Source organism: Girardinichthys multiradiatus, chromosome 9, assembly GCF_021462225.1.
Source record: "Girardinichthys multiradiatus isolate DD_20200921_A chromosome 9, DD_fGirMul_XY1, whole genome shotgun sequence".
NCBI lineage: Eukaryota > Metazoa > Chordata > Actinopteri > Cyprinodontiformes > Goodeidae > Girardinichthys > Girardinichthys multiradiatus.
This window is the reverse complement of record NC_061802.1, coordinates 47341678-47367989: the sequence shown is the minus strand read 5'-3', so window position 1 is coordinate 47367989 and position 26312 is coordinate 47341678. Positions and strand designations below refer to the sequence as shown.

Genomic DNA, 26312 nt, shown 5'->3' with positions numbered 1-26312 from the left:
CCTAAGGATAAAGAAGTGATGTGATATTGTAGTATTTACAGCGAGAAACCAAAGAAATTTAACTTATACCAAATCTTACCTGTTCATGGTTCTCTGACTCAACACCTTGGAAGGGTTGGTTAGGTCTCTAATTACTTTATTGTTGCTTTTCAGATGCTCTGAGTCAATACTCTGCATCAGATGGAGGAGGGTAGCAGGGCGTTCAGTTGGTCAGCCTTTTCCTAGTACCTTTGTTTTCCTGTTTTGATGGTGAAAATCGTCTCTTTCGATTACCCCAGAAGTTATGGGTGTATTTGCATTCAACGGTTGATTTTTGGTTCAGAGGCTAGTGTTTGGACAGGAATGAGGCAGATTTGGGCAGAGACTAATTTAATAAAACGTTTAATAAAATGTCATCATAATAATTTCACTCCATCATAATACTGCTTTCAAAACCTCAATTTCTCAAGTTCAGACCATAAAAAAGAAAGTTAAAACAGAATAAAGGGTGCTGGAAATTGCTTACCAACATCATACCTTTGGTTTGATAGCTTTTACAAAGTCGACTCCATGCACACATTCATGGAGGTTGTGAAGAAACAAAGACTTTAAAGTGTGGTATTCAGGACCTGGATCACAACATCCCTGAAGATAAGCAGTCTTCAAGCGATGAAAATACTCTTTGGGAGGTTCATCAGAACTGCAAAAATATCAAGAGAGGCAGCAGTTTCATCTCTGTAAAAGTAATACTCTTCTCTCAGAGCCTGACATAGAGCTGAATAGCTGTCACTAATTTCTGGAGGAAGGGATTTTATGAACACATGAACACTCTTAGCTGCTGTTCCAAATAAGCCTAAGCTTCTCCTGAGAAGAAGGAAAACACAAGTCAAGAAAACAATGTTCGACCTCAAGCAGATAAGCATCAATACGTCTAAAACCGTTCTCGCAAGGTGGACCATGACCATCTGAAAAGTCAAGCTGGTTAATTTCATGAAATGGTGGAAGATCATGATCTAACCTCTGAGGAGCTGTCTAAAACCTGTCAGATCCTGGTTATCATATGCCTGCTACTAACCCTTTTCCACCAGTAGGGACCGTTGGAGCTGAAGGATCAGGGTGGACAGGTGTGTCGCATCTTGTCATCAGCTGGAGGACTACAAGAGGGTGGAAAGCCAGCACTTAGACACTAGAGTGTTTTGCCTCTTTGTGGTACTATTACCTGGCCATTTCCTAGTTTGAAAAAACCTTGAAGAAACTTTGTATCTTTGAAGAATTTTGATAACCTTGTCTAATAGTTTGTATTTGTCTCAGGTTGCCCAAGTCCCGCTCCAAGTAAAAGAACCTCTGAAAAACTCATCTGACAATAACTTGGATCCTGATTGTCTCTTCTTTGCCGGCCGCTGGCCATGGTGGTTCCTCCGCAGCTTCCAGGCGAACCCTGTCCACCCTCCTCCGTCCTGCCAAGACAATCTGAAGCTCCGGCGGTTCAGTGTAGCCACGCCGCTCCCCCAGGACTGACAACCTCTCTCCCTGGCAGGCTGACCTCCAGGAAGACCATAAGCGCCCTTACAAAGTAGTGTTCAAGGGTTGCATTTGCAGTTTCTTACCTGCGTCCGTTCCTTTGCAGCCGGTCAGCAGATTTTGGTTTTCTAGCCCCAGGTCACCTGTAAATAAAGTTCCTGAAACGCTTCTCTGTCTTCCGTGTTTTCTGCATGTGGGTCAAGTCGGCCTTATCCAATATGACAGAACACTCAGGCCAGCCGGACCCAGCAGAAGCGCTGCAGAGAACCGTCTCGGAACACGGCCAAACGATCCAGGTGCACGATTCAACCTTCCGTTCGCTCCTCGACTATCAGCGACAGGTCAGTCAGCAGCTGGCGGAGATGACAGGGCTCATGCAGCACGCTCTGAGTGTTGGACCCGCCACGCCACCGGGGGCCGCTGCGGAGCCTCCCGCCTCGCAGCGACTTCCGCATGGTCGTGACGTCACTTCCCCCTGCCCAGAGAAATTTTCCGGAGAAGTAGGGAATTGTTTTTGTTGTTACAGTGCACCCTGGTGTTTAACAGATCCCCTCAGTCATTTCCCCATGATGATGCGAAAGTTTCTTATGTATTGGGTTTACTGACTGGTAGAGCACTCCGATGGGCGGAGGCTAGATTCACTGACTATAATCAGTTTGGTTGCACTTATGAGGAGTTTTTAAAGGATTTCAGATCCACCTTTGACATAGATATGGATCAAGCAGGTGTGGCTTGTCGATTACACACGCTTAAGCAGCACAATCAACCGCTCACAGAGTTCACCATAGATTTCCGCACTCTGGCAGTTGCATCTGGCTGGAACTCCAGCGCCTTGAAATCAGCGTTTTTTCAGACTTTGGATGAAGGGTTAAAAGATGAACTCTAATTGTTAGACGAATCTAAGGATCTAGACGAATATATCTCCTTAGCACTCCGTTTGGATACCTGTATGAGGGAGAGGAGGCGGACCCTCGCTGAGCGGTTTCCGTCTAGAATGCAGTCCTTTCCCACCCTTCAGACGCCGGCCCAGCTGGAACAGTCTTCTGGCCAGGCTGAGCCTGAGCCCATGCAGCTCGGACGGGTGCGGTTGTATGAGGACGAGCGGCAGCATCGACGGGAGGCTGGGCAGTGTTTTTACTGCGGGTCCCCTGAGCATTTGGTGTCGGACTGCCTGGTTCGGCCAAAAGGCTGGGTCTGCCAGTTCTAACAGGGCGACTGGTGGACCAAACACCCCCTCTTACGCCCTCACGTTTCACGTTACCTGCCACATTAGTATTCAACCAACAGACCCTCACACTCTCTGCCCTTCTAGACTCGGGTTGTGAACTGAGCCTGATCGATCAGACCCTGGTTCAACACCATCAGATTAAGATACAGCAGTTAAGCACGCCACGTCAAGTCTTGGCTTTAGATGGCCGTACTCTCCACAGTATAACCCTCAGGACTGTTCCCTTAGAGTTGGTGTTATCTGGTAACCATAGGGAGCGCATCGCCTTGTTTTTTTTTCCTATAGTACAGAGTTCCCTGGTTCTGGGGTTCCCTTGGCTTCAGCGCCACAACCCGCATCTGAACTGGGCTGAATTATGGGTAGAGTCTTGGTCCATGCCATGCCTGTCATCCTGCCTCCTGTCAGCGGTTTCCCCTAGTACATCTGTGATGGAGAGGGAGGTCGAACCGCCTGATCTGACGTGGGTTCCATGTGAGTACCACGATTTAGAGTCCGTGTTTAGTAAATCTTGGGCCCTATCCCTCCCAGCGCACCGTCCCTATGATTGCGCGATCGACCTTCTGTCGGGAGCTCCATTACCATCCAGCCGGTTGTATAAGATCTCTGGACCAGAGGGTGGTAATGGAGAATTATATAACCGAGTCATTAGCCACTGGGATTATCCGACCGTCCTCATCTCCGTTGGGAGCTGGGGTTTTTTCATCTGTAAGCTGTGTATCGATTATAGAGGCCTAAAGCTATTACAGTAAAAAACAAGTATCCATTACCCCTTCTTTCATCTACCTTCGAATCAGTCCATGGGGCCACGATCTTTACTAAGCTTGATCTTAGAAACGCATACCACTTGGTCTGGATCCGCCAGGGAGATGAGTGGAAGACGGCTTTCAAGACTCCACTCAGACACTTTGAGTATTTAGTGATGCCGTTTGGGTTGTGTAATGCACCTGCCGTGTTCCAGGCTCTGGTGAACGATGTATTAAGGGACTTTCTGAACATATTTGTGTTTGTTTACCTTGATGATATCTTGATCTATTCAAAGACCCCAGCAGAGCAGCACCGTCATGTCCGTCAAGTCCTACAGCGCCTCCTGGAGAACCAACTGTATGTAAAGGCCGAGAAATGTGAATTCAACCATTCGTCCATCAGCTTCCTGGGTTTCGTCCTCGAGAGTGGGCAGGTTCGCGCTGACTCAAACAAGATCAAGGCAGTGGAGGACTGGCCTATTCCAACCACGCGGAAACAGCTACAATGGTTCCTGGGCTTTGCCAATTTTTATAGAAAGTTCATACTGAATTATAGCCAGACGGTCAGCCCCCTAACAGCTCTGACATCCTCTAAACTGCCATTCATCTGGACTCCTGAAGCTGACACCGCATTCAATGCCCTGAAGACCAAGTTCACCCATGCACCAGTACTCGTCCACCCAGACTCAACAAAGCAGTTCACTCTGGAGGTGGACGCCTGGGACACCAGGGTGGGCGCAGTGCTCTCACAGCGCCAGGAACTCGACGGAAGGCTCCACCCGTGTGCTTTTTTCTCCCGTCGCTTATCGGCGGTGGAGAGGAACTACGACGGAACTACGACGTGGGAGACAGAGAGCTCCTGGCCATAAAGCTTGCCCTAGTGGAGTGGCGACACTGGTTGGAGGGCGCAGAGCATCCAATGCTGGTCTGGACTGACCATAGGAACTTGTCATACATCCAGTCTGCAAAACGGTTAAATCCCCGACAATCACGTTGGTCATTATTCTTTTCCCGCTTTAACTTGTTAATCTCTTACAGACCCAGTACCAGAAACGCCAAGCCTGATGCTCTGTCGCAACAGTTTTCCGCTAATGAGACTGAGACGCTAGCCGCACCTATCCTATACCCCAGCTGCACAGTCGGAGCTGTGACCTGGGAGATTGAGGACAGTATGCGGCAGGCCCTCCTCGACGACCTGGGCCCAGAACTTGGACCACCAAACCGGATGTATGTCCCCAGTACAGTTCGGCCCCGGCTCATTACCTGGTTCCACGCTACGAGGTTTGCCGTCCACCCGGGGGCAAGTCGGACCATCGCCGCTGTGGCCAAACACTTCTGGTGGCCCATCCTGCACCGGGACGTCAGGGACTATGTCTCGGCTTGTTGGGTTTGTGCACGTAACAAGACATCCAATCGGCCACCTGCTGGTCTTCTGCAACCGCTGGACATTCCTCCTCGACCATGGTCCCACGTTGCCATGGATTTTGTCACTGGCCTTCCGAACTCTCACAGTATGACTACTATCATGACTATAGTGGGCAGATTTTCTAAGGCCTGCCATCTTGTCCCTCTCAGGAAATTGCCGTCCGCCCTCCAGACTGCCGAGCTCATGGTCAAGCAGGTGTTCCGGTTGCATGGAATTCCCCAGGACGTGTTGTCTGACCGGGGCCCCCAGATCACCGCCCAAGTGTGGAAGGAGTTCTGCGCGGCTCTGGGGGCCACTGTCTCCTTGACTTCCGGTCACCACCCACAGACCAACGGCCAAGTGGAGAGACTCAACCAGAAGATGGAGGCAGCGCTCCACTGTGTGACATCCTCTAGCCCCACTGACTGGAGCGACCACCTGCCCTGGATTGAGTACTCCGATAAGTCTCATGTGTCCATGGCCACCTCACCCCATTTGAGGTCTTCTGTTTCCAGCTGATGAGAGTGAGATCGCAGTGACATCAGTTCGACAGCACGTTTGACGATGCAGACGGATCTGGGCAGTTACCACCAAGGCTCTTCAACGGACTGCTGCGTCAAACAAGCGTTACACCGACAGGCGGCGGATCCCCGCCCCTGCCTATCGCCCGGGTCAGCAGCTGTGGCTGTCGACATGGACTGTTCCGTTTAAATCCCGGGGAGTTCCAGGGCCACCCTGCCTACTCGGTCCATCGGATTGTGGCCTCCCGTCGGCGTGGCAGGGGGTGGCAGTTCCTCGTGGATTGGGAGGGTTACGGTCCGGAGGACCGCCTCTGGGTTCCCCGGTCCTTTATCCTGGACTCGACACTGGTCCAGGACTTCTGGTTGTCCCAGGCCGGGTCGTCTGGACCGCCCGGTGGCAGTCGTTGAGGGGGTGGTGGTGTTAGATCCTGGTTATCATCTGCCTGCTACTAACCCTTTTCCACCAGTAGGGACCGTTGGAGCTGAAGGATCAGGGTGGACAGGTGTGTCGCATCTTGTCATCAGCTGGAGGACTACAAGAGGGTGGCAAGCCAGCACTTTGACGCCTGAGTGTTTTGCCTCTTTGTGGTACTATTACCTGGCCATTTCCTAGTTTGAAAGAACCTTGAAGAAACTTTGTATCTTTGAAGAATTTTGATAACCTTGTCTAATAGTTTGTATTTGTCTCAGGTTGCCCAAGTCCCGCTCCAAGTAAAAGAACCTCTGAAAAACTCATCTGACAATACAGGTCCTTCTCAAAATATTAGCATATTGTAATAAAGTTCATTATTTTCCATAATGTCATGATGAAAATTTAACATTTATATATTTTAGATTCATTGCACACTAACTGAAATATTTCAGGTCTTTATTGTCTTAATACGGATGATTTTGGCATACAGTTCATGAAAACCCAAAATTCCTATCTCACAAAATAGCATATCATTGAAAGGGTTCTAAACGAGCTATGAACCTAATCATCTGAATCAACGAGTTAACTCTAAACACCTGCAAAAGATTCCTGAGGCCTTTAAAACTCCCAGCCTGGTTCATCACTCAAAACCCCATCATGGGTAAGACTGCCGACCTGACTGCTGTCCAGAAGGCCACTATTGACCCTCAAGCAAGAGGGTAAGACACAGAAAGAAATTTCTGAACGAATAGGCTGTTCCCAGAGTGCTGTATCAAGGCACCTCAGTGGGAAGTCTGTGGGAAGGAAAAGTGTGTCAGAAAACGTTGCACAACGAGAAGAGGTGACCGGACCCTGAGGAAGATTGTGGAGAAGGGCCGATTCCAGACCTTGGGGGACCTGCGGAAGCAGGGACTGAGTCTGGAGTAGAAACATCCAGAGCCACCGTGCACAGGCGTGTGCAGGAAATGGGCTACAGGTGCCGCATTCCCAGACCTGGGCTACAGAGAAGCAGCACTGGACTGTTGCTCAGTGGTCCAAAGTACTTTTTCGGATGAAAGCAAATTCTGCATGTCATTCGGAAATCAAGGTGCCAGACTCTGGAGGAAGACTGGGGAGAAGGAAATGCCAAAATGCCAGAAGTCCAGTGTCAAGTACCCACAGTCAGTGATGGTCTGGGGTGCCGTGTCAGCTGCTGGTGTTGGTCCACTGTGTTTTATCAAGGGCAGGGTCAATGCAGCTAGCTATCAGGAGATTTTGGAGCACTTCATGCTTCCATCTGCTGAAAAGCGTTATGGAGATGAAGATTTCATTTTTCAGCACGACCTGGCACCTGCTCACAGTGCCAAACCACTGGTAAATGGTTTACTGACCATGGTATCACTGTGCTCAATTGGCCTGCCAACTCTCCTGACCTGAACCACATAGAGAATCTGTGGGATATTGTGAAGAGAACGTTGAGAGACTCAAGACCCAACACTCTGGATGAGCTAAAGGCCGCTATCGAAGCATCCTGGGCCTCCATAAGACCTCAGCAGTGCCACAGGCTGATTGCCTCCATGCCACGCCGCATTGAAGCAGTCATTTCTGCCAAAGGATCCCGACCAAGTATTGAGTGCATAACTGTACATGGTATTTTGAAGGTTGACGTTTTTTGTATTAAAAACACTTTTCTTTTATTGGTCGGATGAAATATGCTAATTTTGTGAGATAGGAATTTTGGGTTTTCATGAGCTGTATGCCAAAATCATCCGTATTAAGACAATAAAAGACCTGAAATATTTCAGTTAGTGTGCAATGAATCTAAAATATATGAATGTTAAATTTTCATCATGACATTATGGAAAATAATGAACTTTATCACAATATGCTAATATTTTGAGAAGGACCTGTAACTTGGATCCTGATCGTCTCTCCCTTGCCGGCCGCTGGCCCTGGTGGTTCCTCCGCAACTTCCAGGCAAACCCTGTCCACCCTCCTCCATCCTGCCAAGACAATCTGAAGCTCCGGCGGTTCAGCGTAGGCACGCCGCTCCCCCCAGGACTGACAACCTCTTTCCCTGGCGGGCCGACCTCCAACCAGACCGTAAGCCCCCTTACAAAGTAGTGTTCAAGGGTTGCATTTGCAATTTCTTACCTGCGTCCGTTCCTTTGCAGCCAGTCAGCAGATTTTGGTTTTCCAGCCCCAGGTCACCTGTAAATAAAGTTCCTGAAACGCTTCTCTGTCTTCCGTGTTTTCTGCATGTGGGTCAAGTCAGCCTTATCCAATATGACAAAACCGTAGCTGTCTAAAACCGTACTCACAAGGTGGACCATGTCCATCTGAAAAGTCAAGCTGGTTAATTTCATGAAATGGTGGAAGATCATGGTCTAACCTTTGGGGAAGAAAATGAGTTTTCTCGTGATTTACATGAGAGCTTTCCAATAAGTGTTGTGGTGGGTCAGGTTGGAGTCAGTCACCTGAAAACCTTGTGTACTTCTCCTGGCCCCTACAGGTCAACACAGAGTCAGAAGGGGAAGGGGTGCAGATCAGGCTGGAAGGCTGCCCTTTTCACCCATTCGGACCACTGGCACCTGCTGATTCCAGCACTTGGTCATCCTGGTGGTTGTCCACTGCAATGGGATTTGGCAGGGCACCACTGGAGACCATCTGACTTCCAACACTTTGACTAAATTTACGAAGTGGAGACTTTGACCTATGTTCGGTGTCAGACACTGGATCCCTGTTGTCTGAGTCTGACTCCTGCTGTGGCTGCTGTGAGTGATTATGCAAACCTTGTACGTAAGAGGTGGGGGTCTGTCCCCCCTTTTGGGATGCAGCTTTCCTGAACTGATCTGTCTTCAGGTCCTCTAGCTTTGCTTCAGCCTTCTCTGTCCTCTCCTCAACTTTTGAGAGCTCAAGTTTCACAGCATTCTTTCTTTGAAGGGTCATTTGATGGTCAGTCTGTAACTGAACATATCTTTGAGCTTCCAGTTGGGATTTCTGCTGATACAGCAAGGTAAGCCTACCAACAACATCTGAAATCATGTCTCTAGTTGGATACTTAAGTTGACCAACTTCTGAATCTTTTCATCAGATGAGATCAGCAACAACCTTATGTCTCTCCATGTCTGCTGAATTCATAACGGAGTGTCATTCCATTGTTCCGGTAGACACTACGACACAACAACAAAGTTATGAGAAATTGCTTAAAGCAACAACAACAACACAATCTAATACATGTATGTCCAGTTATGTGTATATATCAACACTATGCTTTAAGTGTCACAATGCTACTCCTTTCTCTAAGGATATTTAGTGATTTAGCATTATCCTTCACCTTTCCTTGGGAGGAACTAGTGATTAGACAGTATTCTTTACCCCCCTTTACAGCAGGGTGGATTAGATTAAATTAGATTAGATTAGATTAGATTAGATTAGATTAGATTAGATTAGATTAGATTAGATTAGATTAGATTAGATTAGATTAGATTAGGAATTGAATCTGGCAATAAACCCTGTTTTTTATTAAAGATAAAACAAACTCATAAAGTTGAATATAAACATGTATCAAATCTTAGGTCAGTCACTAAAATTAACTGCAAAGTTGATTCAGTTTCAAATTGTGTTTTTTTACAAAACGCAACCTCTGGATACAGATGGGCAGCAAACTGTATGGGCAGTGAGATTAACTGTGAAGTTAAACCAAGTCTCAAGCTATTGTTTACATAGAAGAAACCAGACTAAGTCAAAACATAAAAAATGTTGCCTAAACAGTGGAGTTGATTGTTACTAGCAAGGACATACTATTGGAGTTATTAACTTTGACTAATGTCTAAAATTGTGAAGTCCAGGAATGTCACAAGTTATATTATTCTCTTAAATATAAGCATTGACATCTGATGTTACAACTATGATGTTGTGAGTCCCATTATTTCATTAATATCAGTGACGGCTGATTTCAAAGCCATCACTCAATGAATCAATAAGGTGCCGTTGTGGTTTATTTATTAACATACAGGGGTTGGACAATGAAACTGAAACACCTGTCATTTTAATGTGGGAAGTTTCATGGCTAAATTGGACCAGCCTGGTAGCCAGTCTTCATTGATTGCACATTGCACCAGTAAGAGCAGAGTGTGAAGGTTCAATTAGCATGGTAAGAGCACAGTTTTGCTCAAAATATTGAAATGCACACAACATTATGGGTGACATACCAGAGTTCAAAAGAGGACAGATTGTTGGTGCACGTCTTGCTGGCGCATCTGTGACCAAGACAGCAAGTCTTTGTGATGTATCAAGAGCCACGGTATCCAGGGTAATGTCAGCATACCACCAAGAAGGACGAATCACATTCAACAGGATTAACTGTGGACGCAAGAGGAAGTTGTCTGAAAGGGATGTTCGGGTGTTAACCCAGATTGTATCCAAAAATCATAAAACCACGGCTGACAAATCACGGCAGAATTAAATGTGCACCCCAACTCTCCTGTTTCCACCAGAACTGTCCGTCAGGAGCTCCACAGGGTCAGTATACACTTCCGGGCTGCTATAGCCAAACCTTTGGTCACTCATGCCAATGCCTAACGTCGGTTTCAATGGTGCAAGGAGCGCAAATCTTGGGCTGTGGACAATGTGAAACATGTATTGTTCTCTGATGAGTCCACCTTTACTGTTTACCCCACATCCGGGAGAGTTACGGTGTGGAGAAGCCCCAAAGAAGCGTACCACCCAGACTGTTGCATGCCCAGAGTGAAGCATTGGGATGGATCACTGATGGTTTGGGCTGCCATATCATGGCATTCCCTTGGCCCAATACTTGTGCTAGATGGGCTGCCAGGGACTACCGAACCATTCTTGAGGACCATGTGCATCCAATGGTTCAAACATTGTATCCTGAAGGCAGTGCCGTGTATCAGGATGACAATGCACCAATACACACAGCAAGACTGGTGAAAGATTGGTTTGATGAACATGAAAGTGAAGTTGAACATCTCCCATGGCCTGCACCGTCACCAGATCTAAATATTATTGAGCCACTTTGGGTGTTTTGGAGGAACGAGTCAGGAAACGTTTTCCTCCACCAGTATCACATAGTGACCTGGCCACTATCCTGCAAGAAGAATGGCTTAAAATCCCTCTGACCACTGTGCAGGACTTGTATATGTCATTCCCAAGACGAATTGACGCTGTATTGGCCGCAAAAGGAGGCCCTACACCATACTAATAACTTATTGTGTTCTAAAACCAGGTGTTTCAGTTTCATTGTCCAACCCCTGTATATGTACAGTGCAAGCTGTTGAAAATAATGCCTTTCCAGGAACCCCACTTAATGTTGTGATTATTATTATCAACATATTATTTAATATTAATATTTTTTAATTTTATAAATAATAATTCGGTCTGTTAAGTGTTGTCCATTGAATACCAACCCAATAAGGTGGTGGTATTATGACAATAATGAAAGGAGTGAGTAAGCTCTAACATTACTAAACAGCAACACTGCACACACGGAATAAATTCACACAATTTCCTAAAATACAAGAATTTATTAACAAAAATAAGTCAACTCAAAGTCAAACATATTTCAATCAACAAATTCTATACTATACCAGAACAATCCAACTAAACTACCAAGCAGAATGAAAATATAAGGAAGACCAATAAACTCTATATACAATATAAACAAATAATCAAAGATGGTTAAAACCTATGACCAGTAAAGTGACATTACATTAACATTAAAAGTTTGAGAACCAAGGATTATCTTGAGGAATCAGGAAATGATGTTAAATTAGTCTTGGAACTAACTTAGTCGATAATTGGCATACCTTCAAACCAATATTCACAATGCAAGATCAGATAAACATTATTTTGCTAAAATAATATTTCAAAGAATGATTTGCTGAATAAAACCAACCTTCTGGATGACTAATTCCCAAGTGTTTCATTAACTGACTTTATTTTGTAAAATAATATTTAAGAAAATATTAAATAAGGAAATATTAGAATAATATTTAAGGAAATATTACTTTAAATAAAACCAGCAACCTTCCTGGAAAAATTATTCTTAACTGGCGTTTAATTAGCTTTCACATTTAGTAAAATAATATTTAGGCAAATATTATTTTCACAACCTTTCTGGATAAAAGATTCTTAATAAACTCATAACATGTTGGCGATTCACGTTACCTTAGCCATTTTAGCTAACCAAAGAAGATTATAGCTTGTTTCCACTACTTTAAAGTCAGGCATGTACCTTTAAAATACCATTAATAAAAGGATCAAAATGTATAAGCGTTGACGGCGTGTTATGGCTGATCTGTGTTTAGAAACCACCCTTTAAATAAAGTTTGTATTAACTTTAAAAAAAAAAACATAGCATACATCATTAGCTCAGCAGCTAGGCTGTTAAGCCGGCCCGGCCAAACTGTATGACAAAGGCACGTTCGGCTCCTTCAGTGGCCGAGGAGTGGCGGGTAGCTCTCGCTACCTGGACATGCATGCATGAAGGTGTGCAATGCCTCGGACCCAATGCCTTCTTCTCCAGTGCGTGGAGAAAATCCATTTCAATTAGGGCTTCTTCTGGAGCCCTCAGAAGAAAAGTCAAACCACACTTGTCTCATTACACCCTTTACAATGGAGACAGACCACACCTTTACAGGAGAATCTGGCTGTTTTTGAGCATCTCAATGCTGCAAGTCTAACTGTCAAGTCAGCCAAATGCACCTTGGCCAAGAAAGAAATTGAATATTGGGTATGTAATTGGCAACGGAGTCGTCAAGCCTCAGATTCAAAAAGTCCAAGCAATTAAAACGTGGCCATTGTCGAAAACCAGGACTCAAATGAAATCCTTTCTTGGGATGTCGTGTTGGTACCCTAAATTTATTCCTAACTCTTCTATCAGAGCTGCTGTGCTTAGAGATATGACCAGCCCCAAAAGACCTAACCAGCGCCAAGGGTCAGAGGAAGCAAGGAAGACATTTTAAGAGATCTATTTCATTTTGCATTAACTTTTGTTAACTATTTTTTGGGAAAAATTAAATAGAGAATATTTTTTTATACCTTTGTCTTTGTGTCTTAATGCATGGTCCCTGACAGTTAGGGGAATGAAGTGAGCCATTTTAGAGAATCTGTCCACAATTGTAAGGATTACAGAGTTACCTTTAGACTCCAGAACACCAGTTATTGAAAGAGATACAAGACCATGGCCATGCAGGAACTAGGAGGAGATGAAGTAGGCCTTCGACAGTGTTTTGGATCGGGTGCACTCCATGCAGGCTGATACATAGCAATCCACATCTGCAGCCATGGTGGGCCATGAAACCGCTGTCTTGTTGGGTCTTGTTGATCCCTGGATGACATGTTAGGACCATGAGAGCCCCGTTTACTAACTCAACATTACCCAAAGAGCTTAGGCAGCCTGCAAAGTCCTGATGAAGTCCATTTTACTCTATGGATAGCTTATTATTCATTACTAGGTAAATGAGCATTTAACGACAACCTTATGGTTAATAGAGCCACAAAAAACAAGTTGGATAGCTAACCTACTGCTAACAAAGTGGTCACAGCAGATACAGGCATTGGCAGACTCCTGCTAACCTTTGGAACTTGATAATAACCCTTTTCCTTCTCTGTTAGAATGATTGGAGCAGCTGTAAACTGCATTTTTTTCAAATTTCGCGCTCTTGTGGTACAGGTATGTGACGTCACGTGAAAGCAACCTATATCCTGGATGATCATGAAGCGACAGTGGACAGTCACTGGCATTGTCTTGTTGACTTTGCAGCAGTCTCTTATACTGAGCATGCATGTTACAACAGTGGAAAGGAAAACTCCCCTTTAACAGAAAGAAACCTCCAGCAGACCAAGGCACAGTGTGAGTGGCAATCTGCCACGACTGACTGGGGGTTTGAGAGAACAGCACATACACCAAAAAAACACAAAAGCACTAATCTAGAGTTCTTTATATGTGAAAGGCATTAGTAGCTCCTTCAGTGACTTAATCTAGGAGACAAAAACAGGAACGCAGATAAATTCTAAGCCACTTTTCAAGTCTAGTGTATGAAAGAGAGCACATACAGCTAATACAGTAAAAGCTTAGGCAGTAGCTACATCTACGAGAGAGACAGGATTGAACACTGAAAGACAGGGCCAAGTGCAGAAGGAGAACATTAAGTTGTTGGCAGCAGTCGCTGAGCCGATGTCAAACTCCAGGAAGGTGTCACAGCTAAATATTGAGCCAGGTGTAGCCTCTATGAGGAGAAAACCCAGAGAACATAAAGTAAAAGCTGGAATAACAGCAAATTGGAGAGTATGAGAATGTAGCAGTGAGGGAAAGTGGTCATTATGTTCAGCAGTCTAAACCTATAGCAGCATAACTACAGAGATAGCTCAGGGTAGCCTTTGCCACTCTAACTATAAGCTTTATAAACAATTAATGTTTGAATGTTTCTTAAACGTAGGAGGGGTTTCTGCCTCACGGACCAGAACTGTTTCCACAGGCGACAAATTCGATAACTAAAGAATCTAACTCCCATTCTACTTTTACAAATTCTAAATGGAACCACTAGTAAACCTGCAGTCTGTAAACAAAGTGCTCTGTTAGTGACTGATAACTCCTGCCTCTTGTCATAAGGTTTCTTGCTTGATAAGGATAAAAACATAAAGTTTTATTTTGGTGTCTTATCTATAATTTTACCATAAAAACTATAATTAAACAGAAAACATTGGTTTTGATTTATAAAGTTTATTTATGTCTGTATACATTTAGCATTCATTCATTCATCTTCTATATCGCTTATTCTATAGTGGGTCATGGGGGAGCTGATGCCTATCTCCAGCAGTCTACGGGCGAGAGGCAGGGTACACCCTGGACAGGTCGCTAGTCCCTCGAAGGGCAACACAGAAACATACAGGACAAACAACCATGAACACACTCATTCAATTCATATACTCATACATTTATCATATTATTCATAAATTACAGGTGTATATAGTTGAATGAGAAACATCATCAAGTGATCATTTGAAGACTGAAACATTGCTTCCCACATTTTAGTGGAACGAGCATTTCACACCTCGTCAATAGAAGTGTCATGCTGCAGTGCACTGAGCCACGAGAGACTACTGGACTACACCTTTAGATAATTTTATTAGAAGCATCAATTATTCTAAATGGAATACGTACAAAACTTTATGCAAAGTACCCCCAGAGAAACACATTAAAAGCTAGAAGCAGCAGAGCATTAAAATTGCAGACTTTCCTCCAAACAGGTTTCTCATGCAGGAAGTTCAGATCATTATTTTCTGTACTTGGTGGGTCAGATTGTGGGGTTGGACCAGTCAAGCCACAGAGCCACATAAGAACTCTTTTCCATGTAGGTTGTTGCAACTGCTCAGTCCCAAAGCTAATGCTGTCTGCTGGATCAGGTGCCGGAGTGGTGAGGTCAATGCGAGGCTCTAGATTATATCGGGACCACCAGGTTAATCTGTAGAGCTGCACAGGAGAAAGCAGTAAGCACTATGGCAACTGTTAAATAAAAAACATTTAGAACAGGTTTCTGTTAGAGTGCTTGTAATAAATTCTTATATTTATTTATATATCTATTTTATATATTCAGGACGATGTTTTCCATGTTTAAGAATGGCCTGTTCTAACCGATAACACCACAGCTGCAATGAATAGAACTGATGTTTTGGTACACAATTACGATTCTGTTTAGTTTCTGTTTCAGAACAAAAAAATTGAAGATGTTTTCCCACCTTTCCTGTGTAATTTTTGGAGAGTGAAAACACTGCAACCACTTTTACGTGGCCTTCTTTACCTACGAGTAAGATGCAGTTTTGGAAAGATCAAAGGAATTATGTTGTTAAAAAGTTTAATTGTTTTTCTCACTAACAAACTGAAATTCATATATAATCTAGATTCATTACAGTAGAGTAAAATATTTCAAGCCTTTATTTCTGAGAAAATGAAACCCCAAAATTATGTGTCTTACAAAATTAGAATATTGTAAAAATCTTATTGCTTAACGATGGCAAGTTAAGTGGAAGGATAAAGTGTAGTAGGAAAAGGTGCTCTAGCAACATGGATAACCCCAGCCTTGGAGGAGATTCACAGGGAAGGGATTGAGGCTGACGTCAGGACATCAGAGTCACTATGCTCAAACCAGATTCTACACATGGGCTGCAAATGTCACATCCCTCATGTCAAGCCACTCCTGAACCAGAGACAACATCAGAAGTGTCCTACCAGGGTGACCAGTGTGACATTTCCACAGTCAGTGATGATTTAGAGTGCCATATCATCTGCTGGTGTTGGTCCACTATGTTTTTTGAGGTCCACATTCAATGCAGCCATCTATAAGGATGTTTTAGATCACTTCATGTTTCCTTCTGCTAACAAACCTTATGTAGATGTTGATTTCATTTTCCAGCAGGACCTGGTACCGGCCAACACTGTCGAAGGAACTTATAACTGGTTCAGTGACACCATGTTGTCACTGAGCTTGATCGGCCAGCAAACTGTCCCGACCTGAACCCCATATGCCCTTTTTCCACTAGCCCTTACTCAGAGGGGTTTGCTACAGGTTGACTTGCTTTTTTGACATTTCCATTAGTAAGGGTTAGTAATGGTTACGTGGAACCATAATTAATTTTAGTACCTGCTTGATTGTGGTTCCAACCGTTCTTGACATCAGAAGACGGTCGGTCACTAATTTGGTAGGCGGTGGAGTCACTAGTGACAGCATATTTCAATAACTATTATCTTCAACTGTTAAATAGTTTTATCCTGTGCCTCTTGTGTATATGAGCACTATTAAAGCAAGCTACCAATAGGTACAGTGGGGAGAACAAGTATTTGATACATAGCCGATTTTGCAGGTTTTTCCACTTGCAAACCATGTAGAAGTCTTTAATTTTTAAGGATGGTGTTCTTGGGGTTGTATATTTCTCCCTCTAAACATGGGAAGTGGAGATTAGACCAAAAAGTCTCATATGGGAAGAAACTTGTGCCATTAGAAACAAAATGCATTTGTAGGCCACATTTGAAGGTGCCTTCGAAGCTGGATAGCCTTTGTTGCCTCACCATGAAGTAATCGGCCTACAAATGTGACCTTCAAAGGATGCAGCCCCTGAATTAGACACAGCAATAGTTAATGACATGAGTAAATCTTTGTTTGATTAATCTGTGGCGTTAAGGACCCAATGTGTGACACAAAAAACAGAATTTTGGAACTGAAATTAAATTTCAGACCTAAAAGTGAAAGTAGTCAAACAGAATTTTTAGTACAACAAAATACATTTTAAAAGCAAATTAATTCACTTTCAAACCATTAAATTCAGTTTCCAAGCAGACAAATTCAGTTTTTCAATTCTCAAACCAATAATTTTAAATTCAAATTACGCAAATACACATTCAGTCTGAAGGAGACTATGGGAAGAAACTTATCAGTCTCAAAGTTGAAGAGTACCTAAAAATTACAGACTTCTACACACTTTGCAAGTGAAAACCTGCAAAATCGGCAGGTTATCAAATACTTGCTCTCTCCACTGTAGCATTGGCTAACCCTCAGTCATCCTCTAGTTTGTATCCTTCTGATTGATACCGCATCTTTCACTCTCAGTCTGACAACAGACATAAAGTAGCAGTCTAGGCTGTTGTTTTGTTTGTGTCACTACAAACCACATCACTATGGACATAGGTTACAACATTAAAGACCAGTAAGAACTTTTCTGGAACTTTCAAAATAAATCACATTAATCCATTTCCAGCTCAGCCCAGGAACAGGAGGAATCAGAGCTGCACAAAAATGCTGTGCTCCAACATGGCAGCTTCTTTCCATGCAGGTTTCTGACGGGAATCGGACAGGAGAGGCACATTCCTGTTTTTACCTTTCGGATTATTCCAAAAATGGCTTGAAATATTTCACTATATGCATAATGTATCTATATAATATTGGAGTTTCACTTTCTAAAATGAGTGACAAAAACATTGAACTTTTCACAACATTCAAATTTTTTTAGCTGTACTTAAATGTAGTAAAAGTGTCTCAATTTACACAGTAGTGCAACAGCAGGCACTATTTTGCATATGTGGGTACTCTGACTTCCCACACAGACCAAAAACATGTTAGGTTTGTTGGCTTCTTTAAACTGTAATTCTGTCTTATCACAGCGTGTGCGTGCACCGCTTGTCCTTTGTGTCCCCCTATGACGAACTGGAGACGTGTCTTCTCCACCTCTCACCCATTAACAGTTTGAGAGAGGCACCTGCCACCCAGAAGGATAAGGCAGATATTGAAAATGGATGGAACAAAATGACCTGTGTAATACATCTTGTTTACAACTTCAATCTTTCCATTTAAAAATAAAATCAACAAATATCGCTTACATGTTCTTCTGGTATTGGGGCAGATCCCAAGCTAACAGCAACTATTACGAGACAGGTAAGAGCCAGTAGGATGAGAGCAAAGTAAAGGTAATGGACATCAGCTAAAACAGAGGGCCGACGATCAGCCTGACCGCAGGAAGGTGCTGTGTAGAAGAACTCCAGAATCATGCGGACTAGCCCCACCACTAGGCCAGTAATGAGACCCCAAAATGCACCCTAGAAAACAGACATACAGATCAACAAATACATTACATAACGAACAGATTTGTAAAACAAACTAAATAACTTTGTTTACTAAGGTACAATCACTAAACCCACTGTCCTACACTCTAAAGGTAAACAGGATGGTATGTGATAACCTATGATCTAGATTAATCTCTGGACTTGCCTAGGTATATCTAACAAACAGCAGATTGCTGCACATCTGTGATGGAACCCCAAACATTTACAAAAATTATTAAATGTGAAAGTCACAAGGAACAAACGCTTTAACAAGGACCTTCAACAAGATTGTTTACAGGAGCACCTGCGTTAGCTCTGCTAATGTTAATGAAGATAAGCTACCTGTGTCTGCTGATAAATGTTACTGGGCAGGAAAAGAATGACTCCTGTAAAAAGCATCCCATCTAGAAATAATTTAAAATCGACAACTTGGACTGAAACTAGGTTTCTATATTTCTTCCAAGTCAAAAAGAACATTTCACCTAATTCATGTTATGACGCTGGGATGCCAGCCTGCTTCAATCTAATAATAATGCTATGTTTTTCATTTATGAATAAATACATACATGCCCTTTACATAAAAAAGCACAATGAAAGTTGAAATAAACTATAAAAAAAATAGTGTAATATTTATTTCAACTTCAATCAGGTTATTTGATTAATCTTCTGTTTCTGGTAGTGTCTCTTGTGGTGCTCCATTGGTAAGTGGGGATTTAGAGCCCAGGAGTAAGTTGTTTGTAGTGTTACTGAGCGGTTGGCAGAATAATTCAGCTATTCCAACTTTATGCTTATTACATTTCTTGCTGACTGTTTTTTTAAGAATCAAGAATCTTTATTGTTATTATGGGCCTATAATGAAATGTTTATCGATAGACTTTGTTCAGAATACACATATATAGAACACAGACGCAGAGTAAGAGATAAAAAACACACAAATAAAAATTATAAGGCATTTCAGGAGGAAAATTGGAGCACTTATAGCAGCTGAAAAACATCCCTAAAGAGAAGTATGAAATATGTACGTGGGGATGTAGCATGAAGTATTTACATAAAGTGCAGCTTGTTCTAGAGCACCCTATGAACAGACAATGATCATGAAATGGACTATCGAGTGCCTACAGGGGAACGATTGTCTTCACAGCTCTGGGAAAAAAAACGTCTTGAGTCTGTTTGTTTTGGATTTAATGCAACTGAACCGCCTTCGTGATATAAGTGGGACAAAAAGCTCATAGCTCATGTAGGTGGAATCTGTGGCAATGCGTCTGGCCTTCTTCTGAACTCATGTAACATAAATTGAGTCCAGGTCCGGCAGATGGCAGCCCACAATCCCCTGTGCTGTCTTCACCACCTTTACCACGGCACAGGAGATGAAGGACACGGTCATGTTGACACACAGGATGCTTTCCACCACGTCCCTGTAAAATTTCTTAGAAGCTGAGGAGAGAGTCCAGATCTTGAGAAAGAAGAGCCATTGTTGGGCCTTCCTCACCAGGTGGGAAGTGTTCTCAGTCCAGGAGAGGTCAGTGGAAATGTAATTGCTCAGGAATGTCCACACGCTCCACCACTTCCCCCTGTATGCAAAGAGGAGCGTGATCAGTCCTCCTGGACCTTTTGTAATCTACTATGACCTTGGTCTTGCTGGTGTTCAGGATGAGGTTATGCCTGGAGCACCACTGTGTCAGGTTGTAAACCTCTTCTCTGTAATGAGTCTCATCATTGTTTGATATGAGACCCACCACAGTGGTGTCGTTGGCGAACTTTTGTTGTGGATGGCCAAGCAGTTGTGTGTGAAGAGGGTGAAGTGGGCAGGGCTGGGAACACAACCCTGTAGTGTGCCGGTGTTGAGGATCAGTAGGGCAGATGTGAGTTTAATTTTTTGTGATATTCCTCCCCTTTGTTTTCTGTTTCTCATTAGATACAGGCTAGTGACAATTTAGAATCTTGAGCTCTAAATGGATAGAAAAGGGTTTGAAAGGACCAACCAGGATTCAGGACTGTTCTATAAAGCAACCTTGTCTATGAGGCAGGAGCTCTTCTCCTGCTCTTTCCTGTCTGACTGTTTCGCACACCTGTGTTGCTGCTCTGGAGCATTGCATTGTTTGTTAAAGGATTTTGGTGAGAGATATAGTACTAGGAAAGTTTCAGGAATCTTGCACATTTTCATACATAGGTTTTAGTTCTGATAGACATGCTGGGGAAGTAGGTTGGTGCCACCCAAGTGATGGTTCTGGTGAGAGTTTATGTTAAATAAGGGTGACAAGATTTTTTTTGTTTTGCTTTCACTTAGAATAGCGGTCAGTACAGCCCTGTTTTTTGTTTCTTTGATTTGGCACGACCAAATTGTTAACTTTTTCCCCTACAAATTATTGTAATCTTGGATGGCACGGTGTGTATTGTGGCACATTTTCATATTCCTGTGATGAAGGATGGCGTTAATTAGGGATAAGGTGTTGCAGAAATTAAATTGAGTTAAATATCTTTGGGGACTCTAATTAGACTGACCTTGATGTTTTGTTTTAATGACCATACTCCCTCGGTTGAATTAGGTGTCCTATCTTTTCAAGAGAACGGAATTGCTGCTATAGCGACTCCTCCAAAGGTCTTGGTAAAACCTCAGGAGCCTTTTGTGACTTTACCTCGTTTTGATCCTGTGTCAGCCGACTTCAGTGGAACCAATGGTAAGCCCAGACTCAAAGTTCATCCAGCTCACCTAGAGCTAGATGAACGTTTTGAGATCGAGCATAAATCTCCCTGAGATTAAAGCAGAGTTTTTTTCTCAGACTCCAAATTCCCCAGTTGGAGATCAAAGGTGAGGAGGTAAAGTTAAAACAGCTTGAAGTGGAAGATAGGTCTTGCCAGATAAACAGAGATTTGATATAAAAAATGTTGTTTAGGTGTCAACATTTAGAGGGATAGAAGTTGATTCCTACTTTAATGCCTTTGAAAGCATTGCAATTGTATTAGAACGGCCAAAAGGGATGTGGGCTGTGCTACAGCAATACCAGCTAATAAGTAAAGCTCAAGAAGTTGTATCATTGAGCTTAAACGAAAATTCAACATGGAAGACTCACCACACCCGCCACATCCAATCACTCCTCACTGGCTGCTCTAATCAACGAGAGGTCCACACTAGAGGTTGACACTTTTTCGGGAGTTCCACGGGACGGGAGACAGCATCAGTAAAGATCACGTGATTGGGACGGTACAGGATAAAAAATGAACGGGAGCAGACGGGAGCGGGAGCTAACCAATAGGAGGGAAAATAAACTAGGATCAATTGTCTTTGGAAATGTACAAGTGAGACTTTGTTATAAACGTTAAGAAAAAAAAACTTGAATCGACACCGCCATTGTGTAGTTTTTTTCCAAGAAGCCTATACTATAATGCGAGTCAAACGAACTACACGACCCACAAGCCAACAGTGCTTCTGATCGATGTTTTCCACCTGCGTTCAGAATGGAGGGAGCATACGCAGGTGGAGAACTGGACGTGGTAAAATTGGATTTGTAACGTAAAGTCAGAAATAATGACTTATCTATTAAAGTCATAGAGCTGACAGGAAAGTCGCAAATACTACTGAACTTCAGGAGAGTTGAATGTAGCGGTGTTAACGCGCTTGTAAAACGTGTTTAGTCGTAATCAAGGACAGCAGTGATTAAGGGACACTTGTAAGGCAGATTCTGGATTAAATCAGCCCTGCATCTCTTCATTCATCAAACCAAAAGTACCATCATGTGTCAAGTCTCATCTGACCAACAAAATTGCTGCATGTGCACTAAAGATTTAAGAGGTAAGGTACGGAAGCCCGTGAGGGGACATGGGGAAATTTATTTATTTTGCGTCCCCACGCAATACTTTTGCGTTCGGCATTTTGGAACTGCAGCACAGATGACAAACTGCTCATAAAACAAACAGCACTGATATGTCATTGATATGGTTTATTTGTCATATGCAGGTTAACACGCAGTAAACAATGCGATTAAATGCTTAGGATAAGAACAACCGTTCAAATCACGATAAAAACAAAAACACTAATGGCGTATAAAGAAAAGTACACATCCTGCAGCAGTAATAAGCAAACAAAGTGTCACAGATGTGGTTTTGTGCAGTATTATTGTTCAGTAGTTTGTTTGACAGCTTGTGGATAAAAACTGTCTTTTAGTCTGATATGAAGATAATTTTATTTAAGGATTATTTCAAAATAAAACTCAATAAATCTCAAAACGGGTGTAGTGTTTGTTTCATTTTTGCAGTTATCTGGTTTGGAAACTAATCCCACAAAGTATTGCGAAATAACGCAAAGACTATTGTGTGAGAACGCAAAAAGAGAAAGAAATCCCCCCTTGTCCCCTCGCGGACTCCATAGAAAGGCTTCATCAAGGGAAGATATTAAATAAATATGTTGTGAAATAGAAACAAATTGAATGTACCATTAAATGTACAATTTATACATCATTAAATATTAAGTGTACCACTGGGATGGGAGTGGGAGTCAATTTACCAGGAGTGGGACGGGACAGGATTTTTTCCGTTATGCTGGCCTGGGATTGGGATGGGACAAAACATTTTTCTGTGGGAGCGGAATGGGACAGGAGAGAAAATCCACTCCCGTGTCACCCTCTAGTCCACACTCCTCCTCAGCCAATCATCTCCCAGGGCATCACTTTTAAAGACCTCTGCATGGAAAACACCGCTCTTCTGCTGTGCTTCGACCCTCCTCCACCCCTTCTCCACCATGGTCTCCCAACTTCTTCCATACCAAGGCCTACACCACCACCAGGATTGGATCCCGGGGGGGAAGACGTACCTACCTAATCATAATCCTAAAATGTTTATTCAAACCTACTTCATCCTCAGTGTTTATGTCTCCCTCAGGGGTCCGAGCGCCAAAGAAATAATCTTTCATTAATAAATTCTTTAACCTTCTTCTTGTTGTTTCTCCTTTATGTGAGTCTTTCCAGGTTGAAATCTCGTTCTACAGTGGCTTGTAAAAGTATTCATACCCCTTGAACTTTTTCCACATATTGTCACTTCACAAATGCAAAAATTCATATATTTTATTAGAATTTTATGTGAAAGACCAACACAAAGTGGTATACAATTGTGAAGTGGAACAAAAATTATACATGATTCCTTTTTTTCACAAATAAATACCTAAAAAGGGCATTGTACAAAAGCATTTAGCTCCCTTGAGCCAATACTTTGTGGAACCACCTTTTTCTGCAATTACAGCTGCAAGTCTTATGGTATGTCTCTACCAGCTTTGCACATCTAGTTACAAAATGTTTTTCTCATTCTTCTCTGCAAAACAGCTCAAGCTCTGTCAGATTAGATGGAGTGTTTGTGAACAGCAGTTTTCAGATCTTGCCACAGATTCTCGATTGGGCTTAGGTCTGGACTTTGACTGGGCCATTCTAAAACATGAATATGTTTGGTTTTAAACCATTCCATTGTAGCCCTGGCTTTATGTTTAGGATCGTTGTCCTGCTGGAAGGTGAACCTCCGCCCCAGTCTCAAGTATTTTGCAGACTCCAACAGGTTTTCTTCAAAGATTGCAGTGGATTTGGATCCATCTATCTTCCCATCAACTCTGACCACCTTCCCTGTCCCTGCTAAAGAGAAGCACCCCAGAGCATGATGCTGCCACCACCATATTTGACAGTGGGGATGGTGTGTTCAGAGTGATGTGCAGTGTCAGTTCTCTGCCACACATAGTGTTTTGCATTTTGGCCAAAACGTTCCATTTTGGTCTCATCTGACCAAAGCACCTTCTTCCACATGTTTGCTGTTTTCCCAACATGGCTTCTGGCAAACTGCCAACAGGACTTCTTATGTCTTCTGCCACTCTTCCATAAAGACCACATTTGTGCAGTGAACGACTAACAGTTGTCCTGTGAACAGATTCCCCACCTGAGCTGTGGATCTCTGAAGTTCGTCCAGAGTCACCATGGGCCTCTTGGCTGCATCTCTGATCAGTGCTCTCCTTGTTCAGCCTGTCAGTTTAGGTGGATGGCCTTGTCTTGGTTTCCAGTTGTGCCATACTCTTTCCATTTCAAGATGATGGATTGAACAGTGCTCCACGAGATGTTCAAAGTTTGGGACATCTTTTTATAGCCAAAGCCTGCTTTAAACCTCTCCACAACGTTATCCCTGACCTGTCTGGTGTGTTCATTGGACGTCATGATGCTGTTTTCTCCCCAACATTCTCTTAACCAACCTCTGAGGCCATCACAGAGCAGCTGTATTTGTACTGAGATTAGATTACACACAGGTGGACTCTATTTAGTTATAAGCAATCATCAGGCAACTTCTGAAGGCAATTGGTTGCACTCAGAGTGAAGGGGCCTGAATACTTTTGCACACCGCATTTCTGTTTTTTATTTGTGAAAGTTGTTTTTTATTATTTATATAAAAACTTCCAATAAAATATATTTATGTTTGTGGTTGTAATGTGACAATATGTGGAAAAGTTCAAGGGTGTGAATACTTTTACATGCCACTGTATTTACAATAGCATGAATTATGATGTACTCAAAGAGTCAATTTTAAGTGCTTAGGATCTAGTGCAAGAGGCCAACAGGCAAAAGTTCATTAATCACAGGAGGTATGGTGGTCAAACAAACTATATGTTGAATTTGCACGAGAGGAGTTATTTTTGATAAGTTGTATGCTGCTAATGAAGTCAATGGAAACGCTGAATCTTTTCGCCAGTTAATCTTGTTGGAAGATTTTAAGAATGTGTTACCAGGGAAAATGGCAGTTTTCTTTAATGAGCAAAACGTTGCCTCACTGTTAAAAGCAGCCAACGTGGTTGAGGAGTTCATTTTGACACACAAGAGAAAATGCTTTTTCTAGGAGGATGTTATTAGAACACCAGAAAGCTGCAAGTCCCAAGGAGATGTCTGGAGATTTTAAAGGAATATTCCCCCCATTAACTAGATGTGTAAGGAGACAGAACTAAAGTTATCTCATGGGACAAGGTTTAGGGTTAGCAGAAGCAGAGTTTGTGGGGATTGTCTCCTCCCCACAGAGAAACTTCTGATTTGATGGTAGGAAAAGATGGTGTGTCAATGAATGGGTTAAAATACTGTGATTTTGTGCTGGACGTTTTCTTTATTAATAAAATATTTTAAGAAAGAACAAAACATGGTAAGAGTGAAACGAAGAATGTGGGAAGAGAAAGTAAAGTTTGAGGGAAATGATAGGTATGTGGACCACTGACTGACTGTGCAAATTCTAAATTATATACTAAAACATTTTCCCTGCCTCTCTCTCACACACTCACACACACACACACACACACACACACACACACTCTTGTTTTGCTATATGTAGTGAGGACCATGTGTTGACTCCCATTGACTTCCATTGATTTTCAGTCATTTTCAACCCTTTCTATGTTCTAACCCTGACAATAACCCTAAACCTAACCATTACCAGTGCATGCCTAACCCTAATCTTAACCTAAAGCCAATTCACACCTTAGTCCTAAACCTAACCGTTAGCAAAATAGGTCGTGAGGACCAGCAAAATGTCCTCACTTTGGTACAAACGGTCCTCAATTTGATGGTGAAATCGGGAAAATGGTTCTCACTGTGATGCCAAGACAAGAACACACACACACACAAGGATTTGAGCAATTCCTCGATGTTTTAAATCTGGACATTAGACAGCTGCCCTCCCCACAGCTCCACTCCACTCCATCAGAGGTGTTTCTTCAGCATAGCCTGAAAGGGAAACGTCCTGCCTGGCTGCTGCAGACAACATTGTGAGAGTATACACCATAACAAAACTCAGAAGAATTCTGGCCAAAAGCTCAAACCCACAGATGGGCAAAATTCATGGGTTTTTCTAGAGCCAGAAGAGTGTTACACTAGACTCATGTTGATAGCACATCTTATGAGGGCA

The 26312-nt window shown here is 42.9% G+C and overlaps 1 protein-coding gene across 3 annotated transcripts in view; it reads right to left on the bottom strand.

The window, feature by feature from the left end:
- Positions 1-14727: 14727 nt before the first annotated feature.
- slc5a9 (solute carrier family 5 member 9) overlaps positions 14728-26312 on the bottom strand; it is a 148671-nt gene continuing 137086 nt past the window's right edge. For 2 of the 3 annotated variants that reach the window (XM_047374797.1, XM_047374798.1), the window contains 2 exons: positions 18183-18398; positions 14728-15284 (listed from right to left, as the gene is read on the bottom strand). In XM_047374797.1, the coding sequence (XP_047230753.1) occupies positions 14982-15284; positions 18183-18398 (519 nt within the window). In that variant the 3' untranslated portion in view covers positions 14728-14981. Of the gene's footprint in view, positions 15285-18182; positions 18399-19893; positions 19976-26312 lie in introns of those variants that run through there. The other variant, XM_047374799.1, reaches the window with a different exon arrangement.